The 12,220-nt window shown below is 44.3% G+C and overlaps 1 protein-coding gene and 1 long non-coding RNA gene across 2 annotated transcripts in view; both read right to left on the reverse strand.

Annotated features, from left to right (window-relative positions):
- The window catches only part of LOC310657775, a 144,477-nt gene that overhangs the window by 71,228 nt on the left and 61,029 nt on the right, over positions 1–12,220 (reverse strand). The window lies entirely within an intron of this gene.
- The window catches only part of PRKG2 (protein kinase cGMP-dependent 2), a 69,644-nt gene that overhangs the window by 19,907 nt on the left and 37,517 nt on the right, over positions 1–12,220 (reverse strand). Inside the window, exons 6-8 of the mRNA XM_083398343.1 lie at positions 11,300–11,363; positions 4,555–4,632; positions 1,038–1,132 (exon numbers count right to left, since the gene is read on the reverse strand). Of these exons, the coding sequence (XP_083254469.1) occupies positions 1,038–1,132; positions 4,555–4,632; positions 11,300–11,363 (237 nt within the window). The remainder of the gene's footprint in view (positions 1–1,037; positions 1,133–4,554; positions 4,633–11,299; positions 11,364–12,220) is intronic.

Consider the following 12,220-nt stretch of genomic DNA (forward strand, 5'->3'; position numbering starts at 1 on the left):
CAAAGCGGCTAACATTCTCCTTTCCCTTCCTCCCCCACAACAAACGCTCTGTGAGGTGAGTGGGGCTGAGAGACTTCAGAGAAGTGTGACTGGCCCAAGGTCACCCAGCAGCTCCATGTGGAGGAGTGGAGACGCGAACCCGGTTCCCCAGATTATGTGACTACCGCTCTTAACCACTACACTACACTGACCCCTGTCCCATTGAACACAGCACCAGTGGGGGGGGGGATGCCACTGCTCATCTGCCCCCCACCCTCCCATCATGGATCATAGTGGAAGCTAAAACATCATTTATTTGATAAAAGTTTATATACCACTTCATTGCAGAAAAAATACCCTCAAATCACAGCAGAATACTTAAATACAACTGAAACTGAAGAGACTCAGGCTGCAAGTTGTGGGCGGATAAATCAGTGGGGGAAATGGGCAGTACAAATATTCATTCTTTTAATTTTAATTTTGTAAATAATTTTTATTAATTTTCCATTTAAACATATCTGATCACATCATTAGTATCCACTTTACTTCTTGGCTCTTTAAAGCCTGACAACTTCGTTCCTTCTCTCCTCTTGGCTTTCAAAACTAACCTTTATATCACAGCGTTTTATATATTTTCCAGTTCTAATATAACTCATTACAAAATACCTCGCAGTTTAAATAAATATAGAAAGGTAAAAAGTTTCTCATTATAAGTCTTCAGATAAGCCTACTAGTGTTGTCAATTGCTTACAATGATCTTTCAAATATTGTATAAATTTACTCCAGCCTTTTTGGAATACTTGATCGTGCTGGTTTCGGATTTTTTCCATCCGCTTTGCCAGTTCCACAAAGTCCATCATATTCATCTATCATTGGTATTTCTTGTTAAATATTCATTATTTTTAGGGCAAAATGGTTAGTCAATTTCCCCCTTAGGATTGTGCCTAAGACTCATATTCCCAAGTCCTCCTCCTGAACTCCTCAGCCATCCCGCATAATAAACACTTTTAGAAGCAAATGTGAATGCTAGCGATTTTAAAATGTAATTTTCAACTCACCTGATGAGGGCCTTTTCCCCAAAGTAATCTCCTTTCTGCAGCGTTTTAATGAGCTGAGACTGTGTCTGACCTTCTGCAGTTTGGGTAACCTTAACCTAGGATTTGGAGGGCTACATGTTACACAATCACTTGTCAAACGCAAATACAATGATACCAAGGCCACGTTCACACCATACATTTAAAGCACCACGGTAGCACTTTAAACAGTCGTGGCTTCCCCCAAAGAATCCTGGGAGTTGTAGTTTGTTCAGGATGCAGAGAGTTGTTAGAAGACCTGTATTCTCACGGAGCTACAATTCCCAGAACTCCTTGTGAAGCAGGGTTGAGAGTTAAACCACTTTGGGAACTGAAGTTCTGTGAGGGAAACAGCGCTCTCTTCACAACTCTCAGCACCCTTAACAAACTAAAGCTCCCAGATTTTGGGAGGGAAGCGAAGTGCTGCTATTGTGCTTTAAATATGTGGCATGAATGTGGCCACAGTTGTTTCATCACCCATACAATTTATCATCCTAGTTTATCAACAAGAACCACCATTCTTGAACTGAGCTATTGTTTAGAGTTCTTTGTCGGGTTGGGGTTGTTGCTGTTATTGCGATTAATTTTTGGTATCTGTAATTTAGAACTTATTATGATTTATGTGGAAACTGTGGTTGTGCATTTCCTGATGTTTTATTTATTGTTTATGACTACTGTTGTTATGTCTTAATTATGCATTGCAACTATATATTGCAAAACATCTAATAATTAGACTACTGCATTCTGAATCCTATTGTTCTACGACCAATCAGACTACTGCATTCTGAATCCTATTGTTCTAGGACCAATCAGACTGCTGCATTCTGAATCCTATTGTTCTAGGACCAATCAGACTGCTGCATTCTGAATCCTATTGTTCTACGACCAATCAGACTGCTGCATTCTGAATCCTATTGTTCTACGACCAATCAGACTGCTGCCTTTTGGGTCCTATTCGCCATCCGTCTGCTATCACCCATGCTGACTGAGGCTGATAAGAGTTCATCAGCACCTGAAACGACACGGGTTTCCTAGTCCCCCCTTTTAAAAAAACAACAGTATTTGATTGTAGATTGGAACCCACTGAACACAACACGATGAAATATCTTGCAGGAAGCCCAATCCATTCCCAGATTTGCCAGCTCCCAGATTCAATCAGCAAATCGCCTGAGATGTGCCCAACACAGACTGATTCCTGCCAGCACATATTTGCTTGCTTTCTCTGAGCGAACTGCAGACGTGTTTATCCCTGGCGCTTGCCAACTGGTAATGCGCCATCTGTGTCTATTCCGGCATGTCGGCTGAGCTGCTCGTTCCCCGATAGTTAACACATAAATGTTTTTTAATTAAGTCCCTTCGCCCTCTGCATTAAAAAAGGAAATATTTTGTTCTGTTTTTCAAATGAAGCTTTTGAAGGCTTTGGCTGGGCTCCACAGTTATCTTAAAAGGTAAAGGGACCCCTGACCATTAGGTCCAGTCGTGGCCAACTCTGGGGTTGCGGCGCTTATCTTGCTTTATTGGCCAAGGGAGCCAGCGTACAGCTTCCGGGCCATGTGGCCAGCATGACTAAGCCGCTTCTGGCGAACCAGAGCAGCGCACAGAAACGCCGATTACCTTCCCGCTGGAGCGGCACCTATTTATCTACTTGCACTTTGATGTGCTTTCGAACTGCTAGGTTGGCAGGAGCAGGGACCGAACAACAGGAGCTCACCCCGTCACGGGGATTCAAACCGCTGACCTTCTGATCAGCAAGCCCTAGGCTCTGTGGTTTAACCCACAGTTATCTTGGGCATACGTAAAACCTTGGGCACGTACAGCTGTATTTTCACTTTGCCATCCAGCACTTGTTGTTATTATTGATTACCGACCCTACACCCCAAGGTCCCAGGGTGGGTTACAACATTAAAACATAATATTAAAAACAGTTTAAAATAACTTGCAACTCCCCAAATAAAGTGGGTCCTAAAATATACTCCTCAAGTGTCAAAAAACAAGGTAAAGAGGTGCATCTTCATCATTAGCTGGAAGCTGTACAATGAAGGTGCCAGACACACCTCTCTGAGGAAGGAACTCCACAGCTTAGGGGCCACCACCAGGAAGACCCTTTCCTGCGCAACCCCCCAAGTCTCTGGGGGTGGAGCAACTTCCAAGAGGGCCCCCTCTGCTGATCTCAGCACCCAATAAGGTCTAAGGAGCAGAGGAGGGGATCTTTCTGACCTTAAATCAGGTCAGAAACGAACTGGCAACAATGGAGCTGTTTTAAAAATGGGGTTATATGGTATCTAAATGGAACCCCAGCTGATATTCTGACTGCTGCATTTCGGACTAATTGAAGTTTCTGATTCATATTCAAGGGCAGCTCCATACACAGCCCTTAAAAAAAAGCAATACAGAACAACGAACCCCTGTGTTGCAAACTTAACACAACAAACAATACAAGCAACACGAAGACCAGTATACTAGAAAGCACTGCAATTCTTATTGCATAATATACATGATTTAGTACAACAAAAACAAAATGTGTGCACTTGTAAATACTCTAATATATTTGAAATCAAATGAACACACGTCTGTCAATCTTTGAAAGTCTGTAGAAGTATAATAAGTCTATGGTTGAAACAAAGTAATAGATGCTATCCTGTGGGCTAAGTGGTAAAACTTTTTTTAGGTGTTCATGGTGCCGAAGTAGTAAGCGAATAACAATGTAGGACAGTGATCCTGGATAATCTGATTGTTTCGCTGGAATCTTCTTCAGCACAACCCATAGATTAGAAAAATGCACAAGGAGCAGTGGTCATGAGAATATGTTGCTTGTATTGTTTTTTTGTCTTAAAAAAAAAGCATGCAAATGTATATTTTACCACAACATACATATTTAAATACATATTTTATACATGTGTATTTAATATATGTATTTAAAATACAGCCAACTACTAATTTGTGTGTGGGGGGGTTATGTTCCAAGGCACTGCACCTAGGTGAAATCGCATATCTTTGAAATACCATGGGAAAAAGCTTTAAAAAGCTCTGCTCCTGTGTTGTCCCACCCCACCGCATTCTGCCCTGTTCCACCCCTTTTGGTGATGTTTGTGTGACTTTTGGGGTCATTTCCAGGTTTGGCCTGATGTGCATGCGCCTAAAATCGTCGCTGCCTGAGCATATTTTAAGTATTCATTTCTACAACTATTTAATCCTAAAACACACATTTTAATGTTCTTTGGTAGACTCTTCGAGCAGAAAAGTGTGTTGCAGAATTCACAGAAATCCAAAGGATAATTATGTTTAAAATCTGTGTATTATTGGTGCACAAGCTGCAAATTCGATTGGTTGGCTTAAAAAGAGTAAACCAAATTCTCCTCTTCCCCTAACTGTGACCTTCATTTCAGTATCACTCACGTCCTTGGAAGAGGCAGAACAGTCATCTGTTGTGATTGCAACCAAACAAACCTTCATGCTCCTACCCTTTGGCAAATATACCTGTGCATTTTCAGTGGCAACTTACCTTCCCTTTGGATATTACAAAGAAGGTGTTTCCTTCCTCTCCCTCCCGAATAACATAATCACCTTTGTCGTAGTATTCCTAGGGGGCAGAAATAATGCAGATTATAAGAGGTTGTAGCAACACATTCAGAGCCTTCCAGGGGCCGAAAGGGGGGGACACACACCAGCATTTTACAGAACATTGTCAAGCGTGTAGGTTTTAATACAGACAATTATTTAAATTTGTGCCGATCCCTACAGTTCAGAGCCAGATAAAAAGGTTGAATTATTCAGTCTGCTTAAGGCACAGGTGGATTGGGGTATATACCTTTCAAGCAGGGATAATCCCAGTGTTACATAACTGCAAACTTCCTTGCAGACTTCCTGCAATGGGGCAGCAGAATGCTTCTGAGCAGGTAAGATCATGCAAATTCCAAAGAGGCTACAGCTGCTGATAGTGGCAGCTGGACAAGGATCAAGCATCCAGCCCAACATCTTTTCCTTGCAGTGAAATGCTATTCTTCTGCATTGTAGACATACCACTGTGGAGGTGTAGCTGGGCAGGGTATGACCTGGGGCAACTTACCGTATTTTTCACTCCATAAGACACAGTTTTTCCCTCCTAAAAAGTAAGGGGAAATGTCTGTGTGTCTTATGGAGTGAATGCGTGGTCCCTGGAACTGAATTGCCCAGGGGCGAAAAGCAGATTGTGCTTTTTTTTTTTTTTTTGAAAGAGGGAAGGTGGTGTTGAAATGAAGCCGCTGAGCAGCTGATCGGCAAGCAATCGGGAGGGAGATAAAGGACGCTAGCGATAAAGGAGGCTGCCTGAGAGGGGAGAGGTAAAGACAGCGAACTTGCAAGGAGAGAAGACAGGAATACCAAAACAAGCAATGAGGAGAGAAATTAGAAGAAAAGGAGGAGCAAAAAAACTGCTCCGGCTAAGGAAAAGATGCTAAGGCAAACAAGAGGGAAGGCGGTGTTGAAACGAAGCTGCTGAGCAGCTGATTGGCAAGCGATCAGGAGGGAGATAAGGGACGATAAAGGAGCGATAAAGGAGGCTGCCTGGCAAGGGGGAGGTAAAAGCACATGGATCCTCAGGATTTTTGCATTGGGTCACCCCAAATTCACCATCAGATCACATAGCATGTCCATGGCTACAGCCTGCACCAAATAAATCATGCGCCCACTGTTTCATGGGGCCGCAATGGCACATGGATCCTCAGGATTTTTGCATTGGGCTACCCCAAAGGACTATCCCATGGACTGCAAGAAGATCAAACGCATCCATTCTTAAGGAAATCAGCCCTGAGTGCTCACTGGAAGGACAGATCCTGAAGCTGAGGCTCCAATACTTTGGCCACCTCATGAGAAGAGAAGACTCCCTGGAAAAGACCCTGATGTTGGGAAAGATTGAGGGCACAAGGAGAAGGGGACAACAGAGGACGAGATGGTTGGACAGTGCTCTCAAAGCTACAAACATGAGTCTGACCAAATTGCGAGAGGCGGTGGAAGACAGAAGTGCCTGGTGTGCTCTGGTCCATGGGGTCACGAAGAGTCGGGCATGACTAAACAACTAAACAACAACAAACCCAAAGGTAAAGGTAAAGGGACCCCTGACCATTAGGTCCAGTTGTGACCGACTCTGGGGTTGCGGCGCTCATCTCACTTTATTGGCCGAGGGAGCTGGTGTACAGCTCATGTGGCCATCATGACTAAGCCGCTTCTGGCGAACCAGAGCTGTGCACGGAAGCGCCGTTTACCTTCCCACCGGAGCGGCACCTATTTATCTACTTGCACTTTGACGTGCTTTCGAACTGCTAGGTTGGCAGGAGCAGGGACCGAGCAACGGGAGCTCACCCCGTCACAGGGATTCGAACCACCAACCTTCTGATCGGCAAGTCCTAGGCTCATTGTTTTAACCCACAATGCCACCCGCGTCCCATGGGCTACCCCAAACTCACCGTCAAATCACATATCATATCTGTGGCCATAAGGTAAAGGTAAAGGTACCCCTGCCCGTACGGGGCAGTCTTGACAGACTCTAGGGTTGTGCGCCCATCTCACTCAAAGAGGCCGGGGGCCAGCGCTGTCCGGAGACACTTCCGGGTCACGTGGCCAGCGTGACAAGCTGCATCTGGCGAGCCAGAGCCTCACATGGAAACGCCGTTTACATTCCCACTAGTAAGCGGTCCCTATTTATCTACTTGCAGCCGGGGGTGCTTTCGAACTGCTAGGTTGGCAGGCGCTGGGACCGAACAACGGGAGCGCACCCCGCCGCGGGGATTCGAACCGCCGACCTTTCGATCGGCAAGCCCTAGGTGCTGAGGCTTTAACCCACAGCGCCACCAAAACCATACATCCTCTGTTCCTTTCAGAATATTTTTTCCTCCTCTAAAAACTAGGTGCGTCTTATGGTCAGGTGCATCTTATGGAGCGAAAAATACAGTATGCAGGGCAGCCTATTATGAAGGGGAAATGCATACGAAGGGCACTGCTGGTTCAGCATCTTGTTCTCACTGTGGCTTGACCAGATACTCATAGGAAGCCAGAGTGCACCAGTTTTCTAAATGCAGTGTGGTGGCGGTGGGGATAAGAGCTTTCCTTTCTCCCCCCAGGCTCCAAATGCTATTATTTAGCACCCCACAAAGATTCATCCAGACTGCTTCCTCCTTCCTGGCAGACGCTCCTCTCCTTTCTGCAAAAATCTCACCCTTCATTAGCATGATCCCCTCCTGCCTTGTTACCTTTAAAAGTCAACCTTTAAATAAGAACCTGAGTCATCGTTGGCTGCCGTCCCTGGAAACCTTCAAAGTGGAGGTGTAAGAGAAATACAGTGGCAAAAATGTGTGTCTAGGCAGACAGACAGTATGAGCTTGTTTTGGCCTCAGCTCAAATGCAGCCGCCTTGAGAAAAATGGCACATGAGGTTGACAGAAGCAGTAAATGGGATATTTATTCTGCATCCAAACAGCTCAGTAGCTCACTAATACGAAGAGGTAAGGTAAAGGTAAAGTGACCCCTGACCATTAGGTCCAGTCGTGACTGACTCTGGGGTTGCGGCGCTCATCTTGCTTTATTGGCTGAGGGAGCCGGCGTACAACTTCTGGCTCATGTGGCCAGCATGACTAAGCCGCTTCTGGCGAACCAGAGCAGCACACGAAAACGCCGTTTACCTTCCCACCAGAGTGGTACCTATTTATCTACTTGCACTTTGACGTGTTTTCGAACTGCTAGGTTGGCAGGAGCAGGGACCGAGCAACAGGAGCTCACCCCGTCACAGGGATTCAAACCGCCGACCTTCTGATTGGCAAGTCCTAGGCTCTGTGGTTTAACCCACAGTGCCACCCACGTCCCATACGAAGAGGTAGCATCTCAAATTATTTCTTTGGGGCTATAACTCCCTCCAGTCCTGGCCAACATGGCTGCTCTGGCGGCAGCTGATGGGAGTTGTAGTTCCAAATATCTTTCAAAAATCTCAGGCCACAAGAATTGCCATGACTTCTGTTATGTATTCAGGGGTCTGTGTTTGCCTGAGCTTGAGTCTGCACTAAGGATTCTGAGCCCCTGTGTTCTGATTGGATACATGATATCCAATTACAGAACATTTCAGGATTTGGTCCTCTGCCATTGGCCCTTAAACTCTGAGTTATGATTCGCAGCTTGGCAGTCTAGACAGCCAATCACGTTGGGAGTGGGAGTGGCCCAGGCCTTCAGAAATGTATATAAGCAGTTGCTTTGCCCCTGTTGTACAGTTCTGTTAGTTCAATAAAGATTCATGCTGTTATCACTGTGTCTTGCCTCATAGGAGCCCACCTACACTTCAACTTCCCTAAAAAGTATTCAGAACTGCCAATATTGTTAGGGCTGTTTGCGTGGTCTGGCCAGCCCTACAAACAGCCTGTGCCAGACTATTGTTCTGATGAAGGTGTTGTCAAATGGAAAGAGTGCATTGTGAACTTTGGAAGAAATTCAGATCGCTCATGATAAGGCATTAGCAAAAAAAAGGGGAAAGAAAGGAAAGAGGGGGAGGCAGGTATCGAGGATCAGACAAAGGCTGAGGACGGATTCTGCTCAAAATATTTTGAATGTCTCTCAAATTACATTTCCTAATCCTTGCCAAATCACTCTGCAACACTCTTCTGCAGAAATAAATTCCACTGAAATTAAACGGCACATTTACTTCCAAGTAAATGGCATTCAGGATTGGAGATATAAAGCGCTAAATGAGATCCATTTCCTGCTCTTTTGTTCTACCGGAGAACAAAGCCATATACTTGCAATGCCATAAAGTGTGCATTAAACCAATATGCCCAGAGTTGTTCACACATAAAACTGCCTGCTCATTTACAATGACAAATACATAAGCAAGAGCAAAGAAATAAAAACCCTACTAATAATTTTAGGTTTCAAATAATTATTCCAGTTGCAAAATCATCATTATATTTTTATAACCAAAGAAGGAAAACTGAGTAGTGTAGAGAAAAATCTAGCATTTGTTCTAGACAGCTCTGTGCAGTTTTTATCAGTCACTATCACTACTCCATTAATTCTGGCTACTTGACAGACAGAGGAGGAAAGGCTGGCTTCCATAAGTTTCATCACAGCAAGTATTTTGTTACAGATAATTGCCATAATGTCAAGAGCTATTTTAAGCGCTCCTTGGGGCTTGCACGCATAAAGTCTTCTTGGAACAGCAAAATCCACATGCTTCTCGCCGCAAGCGATGTGATTTGGGGGTGTTACTGACCGCATCCATTTGATACATTTAAATCAGCAGAATTCCACTTTAACTTTGTGGAATCATGGGAACTGTAGCTTGTTAATGGTGCTGAGAGTTGTTAGGAGACCCCTACTCCCCACACAAAGCTACGATTCCCAGAATTCCCTGGGAAGAAGGATTGATTGCTAAACCGCTCTGGGAACTGCAGCTCTTTGAGGGTGAACAACTCTTAACAAACTGCAGTTCCCATGATTCTTTGGGGGAAGCCATGATAGTTTAAAACCAGGAACCTGACAGAGGGCCTTCTCGGTGATGGCTCCCGCCCACCCTGTGGATCACCCTCCCAGCAGATGTCAAAGAAATAAACTACTATCTGACTTTTAGAAGACATCTGAAGGCAGCCCTGGTTAGGGAAGCTTTTAATATTTGATGAATTATTGTATTTTAATATTTCGTTGGAAGCCTCTCAGAATGGCTGGTGAAACCCAGCCAGATGGATGGGGTATAAATAAATATATTATTATTATTATTATTATTATTATTATTATTATTATTATTATTAAAATTGTATGGCACTGCTCTTGATATATGATGTAGATGTGGTCACTGTCTGAGAAACACAAGCCCATAATATGGTCCTTTTTGTGACCACACTACAGACAGCTAAAAACAGATTTCAAACACCGTCAATCATCACTTCTTTGTGCAACTGCAATTTCTGAAATATTCCCCAAGGTAAAAACAACAGCTCTGCGTATAGAAAATTATCATAACGAACTAGGCTTAGCTGTCCTACTAACATGCTCACTTTCCAGTGCTGCAGGTAGGACATAGTCTTGCTCTTCTGGAATATTTGGTGATTTTAGTTAAAGCTCAGCCACTTGGCCTACTGTTCTATACCCGCTTATTAGGGAGTGTGTACTCACCTTCCGGTTAAACATATATAGGAATAGACAACAAAATCTGCCCATTTCCCATGCGGCAATGAGAGCACAACCAATTAGTGCCCTTGAACTCTTGATCACAAGGTTTGTGAGCCAATGAAGGCACCCACTAACAGAAGAGGAGTATTTTTCCAATCTTCCCTTCCCCTGGCCAGCCCCCAACCCCATGCCACCTTCTACTGAAAGTGTGGCCCACTTTCTATCCTCTTCCAGAGGGTCCCCTCAACTCTCTGGAGCTGATTTTCCAGAGGCACTGCAGGATCAAAAGCCCTTTTGGAGGGCACCAGCTGGATTCTGCCAGTTACCGTATTTTTCGCTCTATAACACGCACCCGACCATAACACACACATAGTTTTTAGAGGAGGAAAACAAGAAAAAAAATATTCTAAACAAAACAATGGATGTATGATTTTTGTGGTTCATGCTGTGGCCACAGACATGTGATCTGACGGTGAATTTGAGGTGACCCAGTGCAAAAGTCCTGAGGATCCATGTGGATCCGTGCTTTGTAACCACGTTTTAAGTGGGGAGGGAAGGAAAAGCACCCAAGGGACAAGGAGCAGGCATGTGGTGTGTGGAGAAGGATGCTGCTAATAATGCAGAAGAGGGGTTTAAGGGGAGAAGGAACACGCGTGGGGTGTGTGGAGAAGGATGCTGCTAATAATGCAGGTGAGGGGTATAAGAGGAGAAGGCTCCTCTCCTCTCCCGTTTTGCTCCTTTAAAGAAGCAGCCTCTCTATCCCTCTCTCCTCCCCACTCAGCAGCTCTTCTCCCGCTTTGCTGTTTCAAAGCGAGCCACGGAGGAGGGAAGGAAGGGGACCCATGGATCCTCTGCTCACGACTGCAGCAGATCCCCCCACCATCCGTAGGCATTCGCTCCATAACACACACAGACATTTCCCCTTACTTTCTAGGAGTAAAAAAGTGAGTGTTATGGAGCAAAAAATACGGTACTTAAAGTGGATGTGAATCTACAACACGTTATTTTATACCACGTAATCCCAGGTTAACTGCTGCCTGCCACACAGGATTTTTCCTGAAGCTTTAAAACAGAATACAAGAGCTCTCATTGGAAGCCCGTGCCACTGGGTATAAAACTACTTACCACTTCCAAGCAGTCTATAATCTTTGTCAGTTTATCTTCGGGTAGATTCTTCAGCAGAGAAACACTTTGAAAGATAAATATCAAAGGATTGCATTTAATTCAACTTGTATGTAGAGTTTCAACTCCTATACACAGTTTCAGCTTTCCTGTTGTAGACATTTATTGTCGGGGTAGCTGGGTTCTTTTTAGTTATTGTTACGTTTTAGGGTTCTTACAATCGAGTGGTGTATAAATATTATGACCTAAATAAAATGAATACTTCTCCCAATCCAAAAGGATATTATGCATGATAACTCTCAAAATAGAAATTATCCGAGCAAGTGAATGATGCTCAGGTAGGGGGCACTGATATAAGGCTTGGTACAGGAGAACCAACATGAGCTAAATAATTGAAAATAAACCCCTGAAAAAATGTGCTTTCAATACCATGTAGTTATAATGGAATATTTTGTTATTATTTAAGTTACCTGCTTCCTTAAAGAGATATGCTGCTAAACAGTTGTGACAGAAATAAGAGCTCTACTGAGATTAAGTAAAGGTAAAGGGACCCCTGACCATTAAGTCCAGTCATGGCTGACTCTGGGATTGCGGCGCTTATCTCGCTTTACTGGCCGAGGGAGCCGGCGTACAGTTTCTGGGTCATGTGGCCAGCATGACTAAATCGCTTCTGGTGCACCAGAGCAGTGCACGGAAACGCCGTTTACCTTCCCGCCGGAGTGGTATCTATTTATCTACTTTGACGTGCTTTTGAACTGCTAGGTTGGCAGGAGCAGGGACTGAGCAATGGGAGCTCACCACTGAGGTTAGTCACATGTTAAAAGCAAGTGTGCTTAATCTTGCCCTCTTATTTTGGAGGGACAAGCTAACATCACATGTAATTTGGCCCTGAAATGCTCTTCCCTACACAAGCCCATACACACT

This window comes from Podarcis tiliguerta (assembly GCF_965153285.1).
Source record: "Podarcis tiliguerta genome assembly, chromosome: 9".
Taxonomy (NCBI): domain Eukaryota; kingdom Metazoa; phylum Chordata; class Lepidosauria; order Squamata; family Lacertidae; genus Podarcis; species Podarcis tiliguerta.